Raw genomic sequence first — 22,663 nt, 5'->3', positions numbered from 1 at the left:
CTTAATCCCTGACCTGATTATGATGCTGTTTGTTCCCTTATGTTCTCTAAAAAATCTCTGAGGCCATAGATTGATTATTTACTAATTAGGTATCTTTTGATGATACTGGCAATATGTTTCTGTTTATTTAAGGGATCTTTTTCGTTGAGAAATATTGCTAAATAAATGACCAGAATTCTACAGATGCTACCGACTGGTTCAAGGTGGGACAGGAGTTACCTCAGGAACGAGTTCTGAGCCCCTTTTTGTCTTTGGGAAATAATCAAAGAGACTATATTAAATCAACTGGTGTAGCTACATGTCCAAAGATATGAATAAAACGTCTTATTCCTTCTGAAGTCACATTATTCATAATGTTCTGAAATTATTTAAAGCCTTTGTGGGATTTTTCCTCTAAAAATACAGCGTCGAGAACCAGAAACAGGGCTGAGCGTTGGTAATAAATTTCAGTTTACAAAAACCCATGTACAGTAACAAGCAGATTTGCATTAAAAACACTGTGAAATGAGGTCAACTCTTTGGCCCAGTTTGGTCCAATGTTKAGTAACAAGATTTTACCTCTCCACATAAGACTAAATGAGTCATTAGGATGAAAATGTTCTTGCTGTGAAGAGTTTTGAGCAAACTGAGGGACTATTAGCCTGATAAAAATAATGAGGAAGGAAATGATTTAAAACCTCAGCGGCTACTTTTAACACTAACTACTTTCATTTTGCTCTCAGTAAAGTGCACATCACGAGGACCACCCTGGAGTGTTTGAACGGAGACTATGAGGTGGAACCAGGCTTTGGCCACGAGAGGCACGCCTTCCTGCAGAAGCACCATATCGAGACATTCTTCATTGTGCCTTCGCACAGACGTAAAGTACGGTTCAACGCCTCTTTCATGYTCCTTTTTACCCACCAACAAAAACTTGAGAAGTGCCACAGCTGTCAGTGTCGTACAGTAATAATAATCCTCTCATRCAGAGSGAGAGACAGAGCATGTGCTAAGCTGGCGTACACATGGGTAGTAAAACTGTCTCTCACACACTGMACATGTGCACCGACAGTGTATGTGCGTGTGTGCGCGCGCGTGTATGCGTGTCATAGTGTTTTAAATCATCAAAAATACACAAGCAAAAGCTTGAGATGTTGAGGTTTTGTAGCCTTAGTTTGGTTGTTTTTATATATATATATATATGTATATATATATATATATACAGCAATTTTATATTGTTTGTGATTTTAAACTTGGTTCCTGATTTGTAAAATTTGAGTCTTCTGATTCAGAAAAAGAAGATAAAACACATCATGATTTTTAAATTTAAACAACTCTGCAAACATCGTTTTGCTTCCAGGCAGAGAGACGACATATAAATAGTTTTTTTTGACTCCAAATATATTCATATTAGAACCTGGAAAGATGGGAGTTAAAATAGGTCCAGTTTACTATTATTGCTAACACACCTGTTGTCTCAACTTTCAGATTTTTCCTGGGATTATCCTGTCGGACATCAAACCAGCCAAGAGGATGAAGTTCAAGACAGTGTGCTACCTGCTGGTGCAGCTCATGCACTGTAGGAAGATGTTTAAGGCYGAGATCCCCTTCTCTAACGTCATGACCTGCGAGGACGACGACAAGGTATGTGACTTGCTCAGCCTRACTCRACATCTCTCCATTTTCTAGCCCTGCGAATGTACACACAGGCTGATTAAACATTATSATTAAGATTAATGAATATTTTTACATTATACATACTGCATCGCTACATTACATTGGACAGGATGAAACAAGATGTCTTTATTCACATCACTTTAGCTCTGCAGAAATGAATGTTTTTACCAAATAATATTTGCGTAAAAGACATGTTTTCTGCAACAATCTCATTTAATTTGTTGTGTAATTTTAAAAATTATTTTAGTATTACTARGTTAAATTAGCAATGATAATATGAAGGTAACCATGGCAACACTAGTTATGAAGTAGGTCTGCACAGTTTCAAGAAGACATGATATTGGTTAATGTTCCAATAAAGACATGAATAAATAAAATAAAAAAATAAASGTAATTCTAAGGCATTTTTGCCTTAGGTTTATAAATATTGAGCAGTTTATCAAGTGATTGGGAAACAACACATATAAGCTTCACAGGAGTGGCCTGCCTGCCATAATTACACCAAAATGCATCAATGTTTTATCACAAAGCAACCAATATCAATATCTGAAGTAGTACAAATATTACTTCCCTCAGATATGACTCATTTTTCAGCAATATAAACAACAAAAGGGAAGAGGCAAAAATTCATCCATGAGAGAGTTGTGTAGAACGAACACACACATCAGTACCCCAGACAAAGGCAGCAAGTACTGAGGTATGATGTAAACAAACAATGTCTTGAATAAACAAATGGCTCACACACTGCAGCACTCAAATCCTGTCTCATTCATAGCATCCAAAGTATAGCACTTATAGGTAATATTTGAAGCAATTAGAATATGACTAGAGTATGACTTTATACACCAAATGTTGAAGATTTTTGGGAGAATATTTTATGGACCCATGCAAGAAAAGTGGACCTTTTTGGAAAGTGTGCATCTTATTATGTGCTTTGCATTTGTTACTGAATTAAGTTTGCTTTTAGAAAAGTCATCTGGATTCTTAACACGGCAGTAACTCAGTTTGATGGCTTGTTCCTCTGTGGGTCGGTCAGTCGGGGTCTTTGCATCACAATGTCTGGTCGTCAGAAATAGCCCAGTACCTTTAATCCGTCCAGCTGCGTGAGCTCGGCCAGATTATTAGTACCTCTCGATTCTGATGACGTTGCATTATGTGTGCTGGTAATCACCCACAGTCTGGTATCATCTCCTCTAATAGCATTACGCACATTGTTACATGATTATCCAAGTAGACAAAATCCTGGCATTGTGACACTGAAGAGCTTAGCATAGAATTATAACACTGGGATGTGTTGAGATTGAAACAAAGTGTCGTCTTAAGTGACGTTTCGAGTTAAAAAATATTAATTTCAGTGACTTGTTAAAATATAACTATTCTGACTTCTTCTAGAAGTTTTTAAATAATTTTTTGTTGTTGGTTTGTTGTTGAAAAATKTATTTTTTTCAACAGGGCATTGTTAAAAAATATTGCATATTTTTAAGTTTTCAAAAATATGCAATATTTTTGAAAACTTAACCTTATTGTCCTGGTTGTTTTAGACGTGTTGTGCTCCAGAGTTTGGACCACTTTTGACGAGGATTTAGTTGTTAGTCATATAAAACATATACAAATACATATACATATACATATTTCACTCAAAAAGACTTCTGTATACAGAGAAGTTCATGGTCCACTCAATGACTGAAAAACACTTTGATCCTGTAGCTGAAAAACTTCAAATGACCCCATCATTTGGCACCGTGCTTGGCAGTTAGTATGAGGTGTTTGCACTGATATAACGTTTGATTTTCTGTCGACATAGTGGTCTGAATTGCAGTGAAGCATATCTATTGAGTCTGATCTGTCCCAAGAACAGTATTTCTGAAGTATTGTGTTTTATTCAGATGCAACTTTGTAAAATGAAGCCCTGCTGCCATTTCTATTTAGAGAGAAAAGGTTTTCTCCTTCAACCTAGATTTATTCATTCTTTTTCCAACTGTCCTGACATAGACGTCAACATGTAACATGCAAACTGAGGCATGTTACTAAGGCAATGTCTATTTGAGTTACTTTAGGGGTTTTTTTTACATTACATTACAAATTTTGTTGAAGGACTCAATTATCCTAAGTTACCTTATTCTTGGACAATTTGGTAAGCAATGTAAAAAAAAATCCCTACCTTTAGAGAACAATATTTGACTCTTGCTGACCAAGCTCTAAATCTGTGTGCCTGACTTTCAATTTGAAGCCCACCTGTGCATTGAGTGATGGCGCTGTCTTTTCCTGTCTGACAGCGGCGAGCCTTGCGGACCGCATCGGAGAAGCTGAAGAGTCRGACATCCTTCTCGGCCACAGCTGTGCAGCACTCCCCGGCCACACGAGTCAATCGCTACATCGGCCGGCTCATCGAAGCGCGGCAGACCGAGTCTGGGACATCGGATCTGAACCACTTCACCCTGTTTTACAGTAGCAGAGACAGGGAGCGCAGGGTGAGGCTATGCACACACCTGCAGGGAAACATTTGCTTTACATTTGCAGCAGCACACACTCATACATCAAATATGAACTTTTCCTTATTACACATGAGGAAAACTGCTTCGTGACTGCATGATCTGCCTCCCTCTGTCTCATTCCCGCACATCATGCCCTACACAGTTTATAATTCTGTTTCTCCCACGCTTGTTGTCTGTGTGTGTGTGTGTTTGTGTGCGTGTGTGTGTGTATGAAGAATCCACCCACCCTCTCAGGAGGGGTTTCAGATAATGATTTGGGAACGTCTGAGCGACACACGTGACATTCTTCTCATATGTGTGTGTGTGTGTGGGTAGTGTTATAAAGGAGACGCAGGCCGGCTTGTCGGTTTGTGAAACTGGTTAGAGGAATTAAAATGTTCAGGTAGATCAAAATTAAAACTGAACTGAAAAAAAAAAGTTATCCTTCATGAAATAAATTAAGCAGGGAAAACAGAAAGACACAAATTAGTGTAATGATTTTTGTTCACTCCCACACAACACATTTTCTTTTACAGAGCTCAGGACTTCATCACTGCTGGGCAAATTTAGATCTAACAACATCAGAGCTTTAAAAATGAACTGAAATACGGCTAATTAAAGTAAGTTCAGAGCCAGATTGAAACATTTGAAATCCAATATCTATAGGAAACACACATATACTTTGATTTAGAGTTTCCTTTATAAGTTTTAAAAAGAAATAATTTTTCAAGGTTCTTTTGAGTTTGTGATTTACTGGTAAAATTGAACTTTACCAGTAAAGTAAAGTTTACTGGTCAGTAAAGTTTACTGGTCAGTTCCACAGGACGGTGGAACTGACCAGTCGCAGCTGTCAGCTTTGGGATAGCCACCACAATCAATCTGTGCTACTGAACCTCTGTAATGTTAATGGACGATTTCAGCAGAAGTTTGTTTTTTCAGCTGGGGTTGTGTAAAGCACTTATGAGCAGTCAGCATTTTACATTTTCTTTGCAATAGATGCAAGCTCACTTGCATATCTCACTTATGTCAAAGTCCTGGCCCAATTTATTCTTGCATATATGTATTTTCTTTGTCATGAGGGGAGTGTGACATACTGCTCTTACATCTTCAACTTCTTACAGTCTCTATGTTTCCCCAGTATAACCAGGTGTATGATGACCATTTCATCAGTGCGGTGGTTCTCTCTCTGATCCTGGGTGCCCTGTTTGGCCTTATCTATCTGCTAATGATCCCACAGTACGAACATCCCTAACACACTTACTCTGACATATTCTTTGTTTATCTAAGTGAAAACTTTAGGATGTGTTTTAGATCCTTATTTTTATTTTCCAGGGGGGTCTTGGTGTTGCTGCTGCTGGTGCTGTGTGTGTGTTTCCACGTGGCCTGTGTGATGTACCTACATCTCACCAGAGTTCAGGTAAGACCTCCTGTTCGCTCTTCCGATCTGTTTTAATTGCACTTTGTTTAATGTGGTATGCTTATCATCATTCTGAGGTGGCCTCATGTCTTTTACAGTTTCATTGTTTGTTGTATGAAAATATATATATAGCATATCATAAGCCACTCCACTAAATATTCTAACTTCTTTTAAGATAAAATAGTGAGTCCAATATACTATGGAAATACACTAAGAGGTACTTTGTCTGCTGACTGTTTTTACTGTCAATCCATCAGATTTTTTCTTTGATTGTAGTGCCAACCAGGCTGTCTGACCATCCAGATTCGAACAGTCCTCTGCATCTTCTTGGTTCTGCTCACCTACTCTGTTACTCAGGCCTGTGTGGTAAGTCAGTGTGCTGGACACCAGTAGATACTTGTAATTATTTGCCCCCATTATGCTGCCTCACCTTGTTCAGTCATGTTCCTGGAAACATTAAGTAAGCAGGTCTCTGAAGACTTGAGGGGCCTTTATGTTTTGTACTTAAAAATATTTTTTTTTTGTCTTTTGTCTTACATTCACAAACATAAAGGGAAATATTGTAAAATGAGGTAGTTAGACTGCACTAACTACCTCCACATGTAGGTGGCCAGGTGGGATGTCACCTGGTCATCTGGGACTAAGAATGAAACTTTTATGCATCAAACACTCCAGATGGATCTGACCAAATCAAAATCATCCTCAGTCTAAAGTACAGTGTAAAATCTGTGGTTATTTGAGCCTGATTTGTGTTCCAAAAGCCCCCGGGAACCTTGCTGGGTTAATGGCATTTTGAGCTTTTTGAAATACAATTAGTTTTATAATAAATATCTACTGGACTTTAATAAAGAATTTAAAATGGGCAAAATAGTTCCTTTTAATGGGAAATGGAAAAATTGTTCCATGGCCCTCTCAGTCTGTTATGAAGGGAACAATGTTTAGAAAATAAATGATAGAACCAGACATTTGTATTATGTCCCTATATATAAACTGAATGGATGTCTTTTTTTCCCATTACTGTAAAGTAGAGCAGCTCCTCACTCAATTAAATGCCGAGGATGCCTTCTTTTAAGGTGTTGCTACAGCAGGGGCTTCTTGTTTTTCTGCTGCATTTACTGTGTTCATTTATTTAAAATGCTGCAAAAAGCTTACTTCAATCCTTAAGTCATTAGAAAAGTAACCTTGCTTGACTCACAGTTTTCTGTTTTCTTTTATGTAATATTATTTTGCTAATTGGATTGTCTTTTTATAGTAAAAATGAAACACAAGAATGAAGGATTTCGTCTTGTCTCATTAGTTTTTGGAGGGAATTATAGATCTATGTATTCTGATGGGATTCAATCCATTCAATTATGGATTCAATTTCCTGATTTTAGCCTTCATTGAAGTTTTCAACAAGGATTTGATCCCCAACACACCTGAGAACAAGGAAGTTTTACCGCAGTAAAACAAACACATTATTTTGATCCACTGTGAACCGATTCATGCCATTTCTTCATGATCATGAGGTAATGGATTACTTTTCAGATCACTCAAACTAACCTGCACTCATATCCTATGAATCCTGATTGGGACGTTGCTGTTGCATGGTCATGTTTGATCTCTTCCAGGCGGGATGTGTACCGTGGGGTAAAGTTGAGACGAACTCTACCCGTTTCGTGGAGGACATCGCTGCGGACGCCCTCGGGGTCGGACCTGCCAACAGCACCGCAGTGGACAAGACTGGTCCCAGCATGGCGTACGCCCTGCTGTCCTGTGTGGCCGGGACCCTCACTGTGGTCCCTTACCTCCGCGTTTCATCGCTCCCTAAGCTCATCCTGCTCCTCCTGCTCTMTGTTACCTACACGGCGGTCATGGAAAGCAGCGGCTACCGCCAGGCTGTGGGGTTAGACCTTCTAGCTTTAGCTTGGAGCTGGTTTACAAAATGTCAATTTTATCCAAACAATTTTTTTTTAAATTCCTGTAAAATATCTGTTTGACTATAACTCAAACAGGAGTTCATGTGATAGCTAATGCTCTTATGAGCTGGATTTTCACTTAAGTAGAGTCCTGAATACCTCATCTGTAGCAATTTCTTAGACAATTTCTAAATTAGTCAAATTTTTTACTTTGTGTGGATGACATTTTTGTTTTTACATCATCATTTAGTGGTGGCTTTCTGCACACCCGAGGCTATGATCCCGTGTTGGCTGTTCTGCTGTTTTCTGGAGCTCTGGCTCTTCATTCCAGGCAGCTGGATCTGAAGCTGCGGCTCGACTATCTTTGGGCAACTCAGGTGAGAGTGCATGCAGGCATTTAGAAACCATCTCTTGTTGTGAAAATTTGGAGGTAGAAATGTATTAAATCGTAGGTTGTGCATCCTCCCAGTGACTCTTGGTTGGATCCCAGGCCAAAAATCATGCCACACTTTGAACACTGTTGTTTTAAGGCTCCCAAAGTCAAGTGAGAAAGAAAGAAGAAATTCTTGAAAGGTCACATTAAAAATGAAAACATTTTAGTGATTTTGTCATTCAGTTCTATCTATATGAGTACTATCTACACTGACTGGTGATTTATATAAAACAGAATTAATCTAGAAAATGTTAGAGTAAGAAGCTGAACAGGACAGGAATGACGTAAAGGAGAACAATTTTTCTCAATGTCGCTCCAAACACAAATATGACAAAACCACCTCAAATAAATAAATTAAATTCACTTTAATATATTTAAATACATTAAAGTGAACAACAAATGCCATCTCAAGGTATTTTACAAAAAAATCATTTAAATTGAGGCATGTATGTTACAATTGATCCTAATTTTCTGTGTGGTAAGCTGTTATTATATATAAGTAGTTTGAAATTTTTTTATATAAGGAAGCCCAGCAGAGACCATGACGTAGTTAAATGGACATTAAAATGGAACATAAATATCTTCGTTGATAATGATTATTTTGTAATGTGGATTACTTTATGAGAAAGCTAGTGCAGTATTTGTATTAATAAACAAAACAAATTCATAAAAGCATTATACTTTTCTCAATTTTGGATTGTTCTTACAATTGATTGTTTTTCACAGTAAGTATTCCCCTAAAAGCTGCAGTTTTCTTGTGTTCTGTCTGTGGAACAAAAGCCTGACTGTTGCTATTTTAAGAAAAGCTCTATCTCTGTCTTGTTTGCAAATCATTATCTCCCTCTAGTGATAAGGACTTGCCATTACAATTCCATGTAGAGCACCCCACCATTTAACCATTAGTGTCATTTCCGGTGTGAAGAAAACTGTCCTTCTCCTCTGTTGTTATGATTCCAGGCAGAGGAGGAGAGGGATGACATGGAGAAGGTGAAGCTGGATAATAAGAGGATCCTGTTCAACTTGCTGCCGGCTCATGTGGCTCAACATTTCCTAATGTCAAACCCCAGGAACATGGTGAGGAATCTGTAAGGTTACAGTAAAAAGAAATGAAGCAACAACCCTACAAAAAGTATGATAAATGCAGAAAGGAAACCTAAATCTATTCAGCATTCCCCAAAGCTGAATTTTTCTCTGTACATAAAAGAGTGAAAAAATGATAACAATTTGCAAAAAGCTGAATTTCACCCCAGTGGCTTCGAGGTAAAAAAGAAAAAAAAAGAAAATAGGTGAGAATAGGTGACATTCTTACATTTCAGCTATAAACTGTGGTTCAGCAGCTGCTCTGTGGCCTTTTTTTTCTACAATGAATGTGTGAAAATAGTCAATAATGGTATTTCCTCCCGTTTATGTTTCCCTGAGATGACGAACGGAGCCATGTTTAATCCTGTTACAGGCCCTGATAAAGTTTGTGCACCGGAGTAGAGTTTACAAAAATAGGCTGGCCCTCAGCTGTTGTTCTGAATCATAATGTTACCAGTCAATAAAACCCATGTTCTATTGGCTTTTGAAACTGCAGGATTTCTTTAAAGGTTTCTGTCTCAACCACCCCGTGGTTTAGGATGTTGTCCTTATAAGGACCTCCACCCATTTAGCAAAAACACATGCATATCCTAAATAAACAGCAAAAACGTTCAATATATTTGTTCATCTAAAACAATAAAAATGTGTTTTACAGGAACAATAAATAATATAATTAAAATTAATAAACCATGCCACAAAAATGTAAAAATGTAGCTTTCTCTACCAAAAGTGCAGTAATATTTTGCAGATAAGCTCATTCTCTGCATCATGAAGTAGGTTAATAGATCCTGAACCACAGTGAGACACATTACCTCTAAATGCAGAAAATATCTGAGAGTAGTTAACTTCCCCAGGAGCAGTGGTGGAGAAAGTACTCAAAAAATAAAAGTAGAAGTACAAATACACAGACAAAAATGTACTCAAGTAAAAGTAAAACTATCACATTAACATTTGTACTTAAGCAAAAGTAAAAAAGTACTGGCTTTTAAAAATACTTAAGTATTAAAAGTAAAAGTACTTGCTGAATGGATTACCTAATCGCTAATATCATTAAGTGAACCGATCGTATTTAAATTTATTACATTAGAAATGTGCCATTTTAATGAACAATGCCACAGATAAAGCATGTTTTAATTGAGTTTACTCTGTAACATAGTTTAGACTTAGATATGTGATTCTATGCATCATAATTTCAGGGATGGAAACATCTTGTCTCCTGTCCTAACATAGCATGAACTTAACTTTTTTTGCTACTAGTGGCATTTATTTTTAAAGAAATCCAACATAAAGGGGATGGAAAGAAGGTGGGTGGGAGAGGACAGGAAACCAAGGAGCCAGTAGCAGTGTTGTAGTCAAGACCACCTACCCAAGACCAAGTCAAGACCAGCACCCTACGTGACACACAAAAAAAAACTTTTACCTATCAAAATTGCTTCTCAAATTGATCTGAAAGATCCACATTCCTATAAAAAAAACTAGATATTAAATACTTAGAGCTGAAATTAATTTCATCAGTAAAGATCAGTCCAGAAGAATCGGATCATTCCTGAATATCGTACCACTATATTGCACTTTGGTACCAGCGTTGTCCCATATATGTGACACCTCAGTCAATACCTCCACACAATAATTCAGCGCATGAGTGACAACTTTTTTTYMWYGCAGATGCAACATGTGTCTCAGTACAGCTAGCTTTGCTAGCAACACGTCCACGGAGCTTACCTTTCTTTAAACTTTCCTTCCAAGTGACGCTAAAAGTTGGACGAAGTCCCACCGTCTGTGAAAACGAAGCGCTGCTGATTTTACGTGTCGCCATATCGATTTATGCAGCGCTATTATATTACTGACGATTAGACAGACATCGCCTCCCGCTCAGAGGAAACCACTGCGCATGTCTTGGAGCTCCGCGTGCGAGTAAAGGTGGAGGCGATGGGTGACAACAGACACTAAGTCACATTATTGCTCGGATTTTACGGCGCCACCTTTCTTTTTAACGTAAAAAAAGAGCAATGCGACTTGGATGTAACGAGTAACGCGACACTTTTGTAGAAATGTAGTAAAGTAGAAAGTACAGATACTTACTGTAAAATGTAGTGGAGTAAAAGTAGAAAGTATCCATTATTAAATCTACTTAAGTAAAGTACAGATACACGAAAATTGTACTTAAGTACAGTAACGAAGTACTTGTACTTCGTTACTTCCCACCACTGCCCAGGAGTGAATACCAAAGTTACTCCAAGAGAACATCAAAAACTAATCTAAGAGGGTTACTAAACAGTAAGGCACCGCAGGCCTGACATGCCTCAGTTAAAGTCAGTGTTTATGATTCAACGATAAGAAAGAGAAAAATAAAAAGTGACACTTTTGGGAGAGTTCTAAGGACAAAACTACAGCTCAACCCCCCAAAAAAGCAAAAAACAAACAAACAAAAAAAAGTATCTTGATGCTTTTTGCAACACATTTAGGAAAACATTATGTGGACTGATGAGGGAAAACTTGAACAAAATAATACTTTGAAATCTGCATTTTGTGTTCACCTTTGTTATATTTGTCTCATTTAAAAACTTAATCTGAAACATTTAAGCCTTGTGTCTAGAAATGGGGTCCAACCGAAGCCACACATGTGAAACTTGTAACATTTGCCACAGTCCTTTATGTTTGTCTCTGTCCTTGCACGCACAAGGGTTATTAAGTATAAACTTTAAGCTAAACTTATTTAAGGTTATTTTATGTGGAATTTAAAGAAAAAAAATACCTAAAGGTATTTAGTATGCAGTTCTGTTTCGCAGCAGCTGAAAAAAGTGGACAGGTGTCTGCTATTTCTTAATTATCTCCTCATCGTTTTAACAAGTAACAGAGCGTGAGCTGAATTTATATGTGGTGTTTAAATTAAAAAGCTTAAGTCATGAAAGTAGTAAATGCATTAAAGAAAATTGAGCTTTTGGACATGTTCATCTTGGGCCTTTAGCAATTACTAAAATAAATCAGAGGAAACAGCAGGGAAATGATGTGCAGTAAAGCAGAATAACTACTACATTCTGATTTTTAAAAAGAGCTAATGGGAACTACAAAGACTTAATAGAAATAAAAAGTCAGTACATCTACATTCTTTTCCCAGACACAACCCACAGCCAGACATTTTAAGTGCATAAAAGACTTGAAGTGACTCAAGATAAAGATTCACCTTTAGTTATTTAGTTTTTGAAATCTGCACAAAGCAGTGAAAAAAATCAATGCATCCACGTCATGCCTGCAGAGTTCTAAACAGCACAAAAATCCACATGGGGATATTTTTAGCATCTGTAAGGGAATATTACTCATGCATTTAAATAGTTATTTGTAACAGCTTTTGGAAACAGCACATTCACATTTATGGGTTTTGGAATTCACAAGCAAAAATAGGAACAAAACAGTAGTTTATCCTTCCAACAATCAGCGGGGTAATGCATCAGACGATGTGGATCAGCAAGGAAGTTTGTTTCCAGCTGACCCCCACAGAGATGCAGCGTTCAGAAAGACTTCCTCTGTTTCCTCTAGGCTAAAGTTCAGCCATCGACGGCACGGCACTGTGGGACTTAAGGTTCCAGGCCACTAACAGTGTGGTTACAGAAAGTATTCTCACTGTGTGACGCTTCTGCTTCTGCCTGCGGACATTTCGGCATTGTCATCGTCAGCCCTGATGAGGGTTCTACTTCCATTTGGCGATTTTGCTCCATTTTTGCATAATTTCATATTTCTTTTTGAGCAGCTGAAAGAGAAACTCAGATTACATATCATGCACCATGCAATACATCCAGGTGGTCTGAAGAAGCTTTATAAAAAGAGCACTAGGGTGCTCTTTTTATAAAGAGCACCTGCCACATACAGTCAAAAGAGATTGTATGTGGCAAATAAACTAGCAGTAAAGAAATACTGGTAGGTACTTTTTGAACTTTAAGAACAAACAGGTAAAAGGAAAAAACTATTTTATAAGAAAATTTCAAAGCTTTCCTTATACTATCTGTGACTTAGTGTCACTGATACACTAAGTCATATTGTATCACAAACACACAAATACACAAACAACTTTATGAAATATAATGAATTAAAAATATATATATATATACAAATACAGCATTTCTCTATCACCCCTTTAGGATCTTTACTATCAGTCCTACGCTCAAGTTGGTGTTCTGTTTGCCTCTATTGCCAACTTCAATGACTTCTACATCGAGCTGGATGGGAACAACATGGGAGTCGAGTGTTTGAGGCTGCTCAATGAGATCATTGCGGACTTCGACGAGGTTGGTAGAACGATTCGTTCCATTCGCCCATCTGTACTATAAATCATCTGTTTTTAGATGTTTTTTCCACATTGCAGATCTCAGGTCCACGAGTCCCCTTCTTGCTGCAGGGTGACATATAGAGCGTCATCTTTTAAAAATGAGATTGTGGGCTGGAGTGAGGTTTATAGAAATACCATGTTTACTGATGTAATATGCCGAGCTTTGGTTATGGTTGGGAAAGTTCTTCAATGTAACAAATTACTTGCAGATGACTTTTGGCCTGGTTGGATCTGTAATCAGCAACACGAAGCACTCATTTACAAAACATGCTCCAGATATTCTAGCTGCAGTACATAAATGCACTGATAATTTGCAAATTAAAAAAGAAAAAGTTTTATGGGAGTGTTTCTTACCATTTTTAATACCTTTTGCAGCTCATGGACAAAGAGTGCTACAGGGATATTGAGAAAATCAAGACTATTGGCAGCACATACATGGCTGCCGTGGGGCTGGTTCCTACGACTGCTTCCAAGGTACTCGTGGTATTTGTATTTAGATCAGGATTAGATTTTGTGTCTGTGAATGTTAGCACAGTATCTGACTTCATTATGTAGAGATCCAATGTGTTTCAGGTGCCTTGTTTGTTAATAGCACCAGCACGTAAAAAGTGAGGGATTGCTGATCTCTGTGGCATTAGTACATTCCTCATTCCTGTAGCTTTCTTAACCTAAGCTAAAGATGACAGACAAAGGAGACCTTTCTGAAATGCCTGCAGAGATTAAAGGAATCTCAAGCTATAGTTGCTGTTTGGAGGGTGCTCTGTTGTAGCATTTCTGAATTTTTACACAACTAATCCAGTTAGTATTACATAAAAGGAGGTTGATATACATTCTTAATGCAGTTGTACAGCAAAATCCAATACTGAGATAACATCTCATTTTATTTATTTTGCTCAGTTGTTATGTTCTTAAGCAGAAATCTCAATCAGCTAAAATCAGTTTCAGGCTTTACAAAATCAGTGAATAAAAGTTAGACGTAATATTTCACTTATAGTACCAGCTGAAAGATGACTCTTCTGTCAGATTCTTTAAGTCTGTTTGGTTATTTTTAAAGACAAGTTCTGCTGAACATAGACTTTTTTTATGTATTTTCTTTTCATGTTTCACACTAATTTGTCCTTTTCACTTGTGTTTTTTTGCTTGTTTGTTTGTTTGTTTTAGACTAAAAAGTCCATCACCTCACACTTATGCACAGTGTCAGACTTTGCCATTGAGATGTTTGATGTTCTGGATGCCATCAACTACCAGTCCTACAATGACTTTGTCCTGAGAGTAGGTGAGTAAAGAGCCAGACTCTCTCTCTGAGTGGTCCAAACATTAAAGACCTTTTAACCTTGGGGGAGGCCCATTCCAGTAAATTTGCCAGGAAAATACATCACAAAACAGAGCATCACCTCCAGGAAGCCTGTCAGCTGAAGTTCTTGGGTCCATTGTGTTCCGTATCCTGTGGAGAGTTTTGTTTAATCCCAGTATACGCTGGTGTACATAGAGCTATCCTGTCTGCCGAGTCAGGCTGTTTTATTTGCTTAGTTTAGTTGGCAGTTGAACAAACTTCATGTTTCTGGCATTAACATGAACCAAGAAAAAACACTTCCCTTCATTTGTTACGACATGACACCACAGTGTTCTAGTTGGAAGAAACATATTTCATGCTTTCCATCCGAAAACTGTAAATAGAGTGGATCATGGCGTGTACCTTTACTGGGTCCATTAGGGAGGAAGACTTTTATGAAGCACTACTAAATGTCAGATTGGAAAGTTTTCATCCATGACTCTTTTGGAACAAACTAGCATCACCTTTGAGCTTTTGTTTTAAGTGATACCACATTTATAAAAAAAAAAAAAGTTGTTTCTTCTGAGGGTAAGCGGCCTTTAATTAAAAATCAGGAGGTGGCTTTTCAAGAGGATACTTTGACAACTCATGGGATTTTAACATTTACTCACTCTAGACTAGTGGTCTCAATCTGCATTCTTTGAAGGCCAGAGTCCTGTAACTAATAGGTGTTGCTCTGCTGCAGCACATCTGGCTCCATTGTTAGCTCATTAACGGAGGAATGCAGTGTGAGACCCCTTTCTCTACATACAGCTCCCTCCACACTCACCGACACCTGTGGTAAAGATGCATAATCTCTCTGTGAAAGATCTAGAAAAGCCGGATCTTTTCTATCACATTTATTGATTGTGAATTAAAGCTGCCACATGTTTTTGCTAATTTGGTTGTTACTGACACCTCTGCTGTTAAAACTTTGAAGAAAAAAAAACACAGTTTACCTTCAAGCTACTCTTATTTCTGTGTCATATTTCCTAAAGTTGGAGTGTACAAGGACTTGGGTATTTAACCATTGTGGCAGTATCAGCCTCATATGCTCTCTTCCCTTTACCTTACTCTACAGGTTTTATATTGGCTTCTGGTCTTGGGACTGGGGTGGCCATGGAAAAAAGTTGATTTTGTGTGTGTTGATTTTGCTTACTAGAGGTGGTGCCTTAATGTTGGACTTTCAATAAATTAGATTTGCAACCTGCTGTAAATTTCACTTAACTTCCAGGTACTGATTACAGGGGGAACATTTATTATTTTTAATTGTATAAGTAAAAAAAAAAAAAAGTTAATTTTGGAAAAACTTTTGTCAGATTTTCTTTTAAAAAAATAAGCACAGATTATTTTCTTGGAGGGCATTTCCAGAACTGTAGATCCATTAAGATCAACTCATTTATAAGGCTTATACATCAAAGTCACATGGTAAAAAAAAAAAAAAAAACTGAAATAACATTAAGTTTGTATGTGATTATGGGGGCTTTGTTCACTATGTCTACACCAGGAATCAACGTTGGCCCTGTGGTGGCAGGAGTTATTGGAGCCCGGAGGCCTCAGTACGACATCTGGGGAAACACAGTCAACGTAGCCAGCAGGATGGACAGTACGGGAGTCCAAGGAAAAATACAGGTATGAGACTTAAACTACTGCTGCAGCATTTTAACTGCAACATGCTACACTGGGCCTGCAGAAAATTACTTGGACTAACTTGATGCTTTCCTAAAAAAGATAAGCATCAGAGATGAATCCATGATTTTTAATTGATTTTTCTATGACAAAAGTTGTTTATCATATAAAGCTTTAAAACTCCATCCATCCATCCATTCATTTTCTTACACCCTTGTCCCTTAGTGGGGTCGAGAGGGTTGCTGGTGCCTATCTCCAGCTAGCGTACCGGGCGAGAGGCGGGGTCACCCTGGACAGGTTGCCAGTCTGTCGCAGGGCAACACAGAGACACACAGGACAAACAACCATGCACACACACTCACACCTAGGGGCAATTTGGAGAGGCCAATTAACCTAACAGTCATGTTTTTGGACTGTGGGAGGAAGCCGGAGTACCTGGAGAAAACCCACGCATGCACAGGGAGAACATGCAAACTCCATGCAGAAAGACCGGGGCCGGGAATCGAACCCAGAACCTTCTTGCTGCAAGGCAACAGCTCTACCAACTGCGCCACTGTGCAGCCTAAGCTTTAAAACTTTTAAATAAAAAAATTATATATGTTTTTATATTTATATTTTAGCACACAAAAAAATCACACCACCAGGCCTTTTTTTTTTATCAAAGGTGGTTTAAGATGGTAAATGCACCCTATCAGTAAACAGGCAAAATACAACAATGATATTGATTATAGTTAGCTCATGTAAAGCACTTTGAATTGCCTTTTTTGCTGAAAATGTGCTATATAAATAAAATTACCTTACCTTAATACAAATTCATCAGGTGCTTTTCTTTCTTTACTGTTACACAACGTTTCTACGATTTTCTTCCAGCAGTTTTTGCATCTCGGTCACTAAAAACATCCATCAGGTGTGTGCAGTGAGGAATGTTGAGGCCATCCAACTGGACAAATCTGTCATTGCTATGCAGCAGATGTGAGATGTAGTAACCAACCAAATATCGCATGCAAGCACTTCTGATTTAGTGTGTTTTAAGTTTCACTAAAACTCAAAATGACCTCTTTATAACTGGCTAATAATTGCCCTCTGTTATCTTTATTTATCTTTCCTCTAAACATGAGATAATTCTGAGGTCACTGATGATGAGCACTTCAACAAATCGTCCCAACACATTTAATTTAGTATGAATTGCACAAACAACTCAGATAGAGCCAACATCAGCATGAACAAACCAGAAATTGTACTTATTTGTAGTTTATAAATGGTCTAAGACTGTGCAACAATGGAAGACAAACTGAAGAATTTTACTAGGTTGTTCCACACCTGCATAGTGATACATTTCCGATAAAAGAAACCATGTAAGAGGGAGTGAAAAAATGATTCATTGTGCGGAATTAATAAGTTTATTAATAATAATTTACTGGTTTTAAAGCATTGCTGTTACATAACACACATGAATCTTGGACAGGATATAAACATTTCTCTTCTCTGTGCTTAAGATTATTACAAAAATCATAGAGATTTACTGTTTCCTGTGAAGGATTTTCTTTCATCTCTGCAAACAAAGACCTGCAAGGCCTCTATTTGTATAACCTGTTGGAGCTGTCCAAAAAAACAAGTATCACTCTACAAGCAACAGCTACTCTGTCTGCAATGGCAAAGTGTAGATGTAAACAGTTTGTTTTCCCTCATTAAACATGTTGTTGAGATTGTTTAGGCAGAGCACCATGCAGCTTTCTTAGTAGTCACACAGACGTCATCAGATTTGTAAAAACAAGTGGATTTCTGAAAAGGGCCTCTGTTGTGTTGCTAATTCCCGCATGCACCCTGTGATGTTTTCACCTAATCTTAAGTGTTTTTTTAAGAAGCAGTAGTCATGCTTTTGCTTTAGCGACCAGCCGTAGCTCTAGGAAAGTTGTTATTAACTAGTGAACCTTCTGTGTAGTGTTTGTTTGGTGTTTTGGTGGAATTTTCGAGATAATTGTTTTGGTATGTATTATTTTCAGTGTTGACATAAAATATTGGTGCAGTTTCATACACAAACCTATATTTTGTTTCTAAGCAGCCAGACTTTCTTGTAATCCTTTAAATGGCTTGTTTTTTATCAATAGTTTTCTGAAGGCTTTATTAAACTAAATGTATCCATTCTGTTCATGCTTTGGACAGTTTTTCAGATTGTTGACCTTGAACAGGATGGGCAGAATTTGATTTGTGCATTTTTAACAGTCTTTATAATTGTCAAAAACTGAAAACAATGTATAGAAAATGTTTTAGTTTTGAGACTTTATTTCTTATTTCATTATATATGAAATATGAATTTTTGAAAAATAATGTGTTTTTGCACAGGGCCTGTTTTTGCAGCCCTGACAGTCTGCCACTGAATGTATATAATATATACATATATAGGCACATTAAAATAATTTGATTATCATTGAAAATCCAATTTATGGTAGGAACTTTATCACTAAGTGAAATATGCAGGTTAAGTATGCACAGATGAATGTCTGAAAGCCTTTATTTCTGTTAATTATAATAATTTTCCATTTACGTCTAATGAAAACATAACATTTAAATTTAGAATATTCCATTAGGCCCCTTAAAAACTTTTTAAATAAATAAATGTGGGTTTGTATAAAATCAGCTAACTGAAAAGATCAACAAAAATAAGTACATTTTGGAAAAAAGCTTTTGTCCCATTTTCTTGTTGTTTTTTTTTTAAAGCACAAATGACTTTCTTGAGGACACTTTCAGAATAGAGCCATTAACATCAACTCATTTGTAAGGCTTATATGCCAAAGTCTCATGGTTTTGGGCATAGAGTAAAATGAAAAGAATGTTTATTGTAATAAAAATTGTAAAAAATCTGAAATAGCATTACGTTTATGTGATTACATACATATATACATGGCTGGATAAGACACTTAAAAAAACATTATTAATGGATCCAGTCTCATCTATGGGTCCTCCGATCAGGGCTGTTCTGATGACAAAAGGAGGACAACACAGTATTAGGCAGGTAGTAATAATGTTATGTTACCGTGTATTTAATAGGCAATGTAGATGAACATTTAACTATTTAAAATGCTGGTTCCAACTAATATTAGTCCTCTTTTTTGTCCCTCCAGGTGACAGAGGACGTCTACCGCCTCATTACCGACTACTACAACTTTGTGTGTCGTGGTCAGGTCAGTGTGAAGGGCAAGGGCCAGATGCTGACATACTTTTTGGAGGGCCGCAGGAAAGGGAGCAGGCCCTCTCAGAGCCTGCAGCACATTAACAGCGAGCGCCGGTCGAGCGCCTTCACCCATGGCAGTGTTTGCACCAGGCTAAGCCCCGCACCCACAGTGACCAGCTACTCCAACAGCAGGACCCCGAGCCCGGGCGTGCCCAAACCAACCACCTCCACCAGCACCACCAGATACCTGCCATCTGCTTCTGCAGCAATGGTGTGATGCATGCACTCCCACAGAGAATTTGGGAAACAAAAAAAAAATAAGAATGGAGGTGGGTTAAAGAATCGCTGTAGCAGAGAAAAGCTCGTCTCCGCTCTTTGTTGTTGTGTTTCTGGAGCACAGGAAGGCAACGGATGCTGATTCTTCAGCAGGAGGCCTGGACTCAAGTCTGGTTTTTCCGTGGGACGGTCTGACGCCTCGATTGGACTCTCCCCTCCCCGTTCAAGCAGGTTGTCTCAATCAGGATGTGGGGGGATGCTTTAGCCACGTTGCTTCATCATCAACCCAAGGCCAAGGAAGTCTCTGGGATCTGCCAAAACCTTTTACCACAACTGACGGTGTAGCATGCAAGCCTCTCACAACAACCAACACCTGGGAATTCCTTTAAACTGACCATTTTATTAGAGTGTACATAAGACATCAGTGCTGTTGCCTTAGCAGTCAGTTCTTACAAATGTCTATGGCTCGTTTTTGTTGCCTTTTAGTTGATTTCTGGGTTTTTGAAGCTGAGTGAAGATGAATTGTTAACAGGGTTATTGCTGTCAGAGTATTTTTAAAGCCAAATGTTTGATCAGTGCAGGCAGGTAATGGAATAATCTTGCCAAAAAAAATAAATAAATAAACTAACAAAAAACAAGACAAGGCATTGCCTTAAGGCAGTTACGGGTCGGGGATGCCGTTCACCTTACTAAAACCCTCTGACGGCACACGTAACTTTTTTTTTTAAAGAAAATTTCTCTAAGTGCATGATGCCACTGCTGCATTTCAGTCGCGTTTGCCGTCCGTTTCCCTGTGATGCTTGACTTCCAGACTCTTCCTCGTCAAAGTGTAGCAATAAAGCAGTTTGTCTCTTATCTCAGCGCGTTCACTCTTTGCATGCTGTAGCCTGCTGGGTCCTAAGTTGACCTGATAGTGTTTGTAGCTAATAGAGTGTGCATAGCTAGCCACACTGGTCTTTATCTCTGTGGAGTTGAAGCATGACTTAGAGAACTTTTGTTTCAGTTTGGTGTGATTCCCTCTTTCTCTCTGAATTTTTTCTTTTTTTAAAAAATTTTTTTAAAGAAAACCTTTTTTTCTGTTTATGAAGACATTTATACTCCTGTTAAAATGTTCTATTCTGCTATTTTTATTCAACTCAAAACCGTCTCGGTTGAGAAAAGAAAATGTGTGCGTTTATGAGGAGACACCCAAACCTCTGGTTCTGGCTTCGTCATGCAAACCCAGATGATTTATTTTATAGTATAGCACTCACAGTACGGCTTACCACAGCCATTAACTCTCCTGTAATCAGTTTTTGCATGCAATGCCTGCAAGCCTGCGGCTCATACATGCATGCTTTGATGAAACACGGATGCAGGCCAAGCAGCACACACGCGGAGGCTCTTTTTTTAATGTCGTCCTCATGCATGCGCTAACAGTAGCGGTTCCTCTTGAATGTAAGGTGCTTTTTTGACACTTCTTCTTTATAAGCTTGGTGTGTGAATCTTAATGAGGATCTATTTCAGGATAGATGGACACCAGGGCCGAAGCAGATCGGTTTTGAATGGCGGGGGGAACGAGGGGGTTCCTCCTCCTTCTGAACCTCCTCCCTGCTTTTGCTGTTTTAAAACAGGTAGCTGTTTCTTTCAAACGTGCCAACCTATTTTCATAAACATATCAAACTTTTCGTGTCGAGCTGTAGCACAACTGAATGCGTGTGGCTACGGTTCTCGTGGGATCTTTTTTTTTTGTGTTGAATGCCTGTATTTTTACTATTTTTAATGTTCCTGGACAGTTTTTTTTTAAACTAAAAACAATGGCAAGTGTCAATTTTGGAGCATTTAAATGACAAAGGTGTTGTACTTATCTTTAACATAGATTAAATATCTAGTATCTCAGATGCTTTCTTTGAGCTTTGAAATGAGGATTTTTATAAAGTTGCTTTAAAAATGTTGATGGAAAGTTATTGGAAATTATGTGTGCATAATATTTTTCCTGTAAATTGGATATTTTCATACTGTATGATACGGGTTTTAGTTGTTATATGTAGGTATTACCTGCTGATATTGTCTATTTCTGAGATATATTCTAAATTATTTGATATTTGTCAGGTTCCTTTTGTTGAAGATGTATTTATGGAAATGTTTTATGTGAATGTACATTTTGTTAAAGATGATATTTTATACTAAGTGTTTGCACTGCGAGATTATTGACGTATTATAAAAATAAAGCCAGCAGGGTTGTTGTCTCCTGCAGTACGAACACACCTGTGCTCATTTTTACCCACAGAGAGGCTATCGAACATTGTTCAGCCTTACGTAAAGTCAGAAAAAAAACAAGTAGCCGATGTAAGGTAAACACGGAGGTCAGTGTCCGCTCGATGTTGCTTTCACAGTGATAATGCAAATATAATGACTGGCTGGCATGAATGGATGGTATTATTGTAAAAAAAAATAAAAATTCACAACCTCTGAACTTGCAACATTTTGTTACGCTGAAATGAAAGGCATAAAGGTTTTTTGAAATGTTATATGAGTAATAAAAATTCAAGTGTGGGTGCATCAGCCCTATTTTTCTTATGAAGTCATATTGTTAGTAAATACAGTCCACCATTGTGTATTTTGATCTCAGTTTAAAAACAGCTGTTCTGTGAAAAACCCAGACGTTTGTAAGTGGACATTAGTGAATAAACATAGCAGGCAGGCCTGGAGGAGAGGTTTAAGCAGTTCTTGGCTAGAAAACAACAAACCAAGCATTGAATATCTTATAGATCACTGCTCAGTCCATCACGTAAAATTCAAAGGGAACGGCACAACTGCAAACCTGCGAAGACACTGCCAGAGCATAGAAGGTGAAAACTAATGCAGAAGCAAAGAGACCCACAATAACGGTCTCTGTGTATTTATTTCAATTTAATGCCCTATAACAATGCATTCCAAGTGTCGAGTACAGTGGCGGAGAGGTAGTGCCTTGTGCTTTTCTGCCAGGACTTTGGTATGCTTTGTACAACAG

The 22,663-nt window shown here is 37.9% G+C and overlaps 1 protein-coding gene across 1 annotated transcript in view; it reads left to right on the top strand.

Moving 5' to 3' along the window:
* LOC103463403 (adenylate cyclase type 1-like) overlaps nt 1–22,215 on the top strand; it is a 48,044-nt gene extending 25,829 nt beyond the window's left edge. Inside the window, exons 7-20 of the mRNA XM_008406721.2 lie at nt 723–864; nt 1,468–1,623; nt 3,933–4,127; nt 5,269–5,366; nt 5,463–5,547; nt 5,824–5,913; nt 7,158–7,432; nt 7,696–7,822; nt 8,836–8,952; nt 13,095–13,241; nt 13,658–13,756; nt 14,444–14,558; nt 16,102–16,226; nt 19,346–22,215. Of these exons, the coding sequence (XP_008404943.1) occupies nt 723–864; nt 1,468–1,623; nt 3,933–4,127; nt 5,269–5,366; nt 5,463–5,547; nt 5,824–5,913; nt 7,158–7,432; nt 7,696–7,822; nt 8,836–8,952; nt 13,095–13,241; nt 13,658–13,756; nt 14,444–14,558; nt 16,102–16,226; nt 19,346–19,672 (2,098 nt within the window). The 3' untranslated portion in view covers nt 19,673–22,215. The remainder of the gene's footprint in view (nt 1–722; nt 865–1,467; nt 1,624–3,932; nt 4,128–5,268; nt 5,367–5,462; nt 5,548–5,823; nt 5,914–7,157; nt 7,433–7,695; nt 7,823–8,835; nt 8,953–13,094; nt 13,242–13,657; nt 13,757–14,443; nt 14,559–16,101; nt 16,227–19,345) is intronic.
* The last annotated feature ends 448 nt before the right edge of the window (nt 22,216–22,663 follow it).

The sequence above is a fragment of the Poecilia reticulata genome, linkage group LG4 (assembly GCF_000633615.1).
Source record: "Poecilia reticulata strain Guanapo linkage group LG4, Guppy_female_1.0+MT, whole genome shotgun sequence".
Lineage (NCBI taxonomy): Eukaryota > Metazoa > Chordata > Actinopteri > Cyprinodontiformes > Poeciliidae > Poecilia > Poecilia reticulata.
This window is presented reverse-complemented; position numbering and strand designations above follow the sequence as displayed.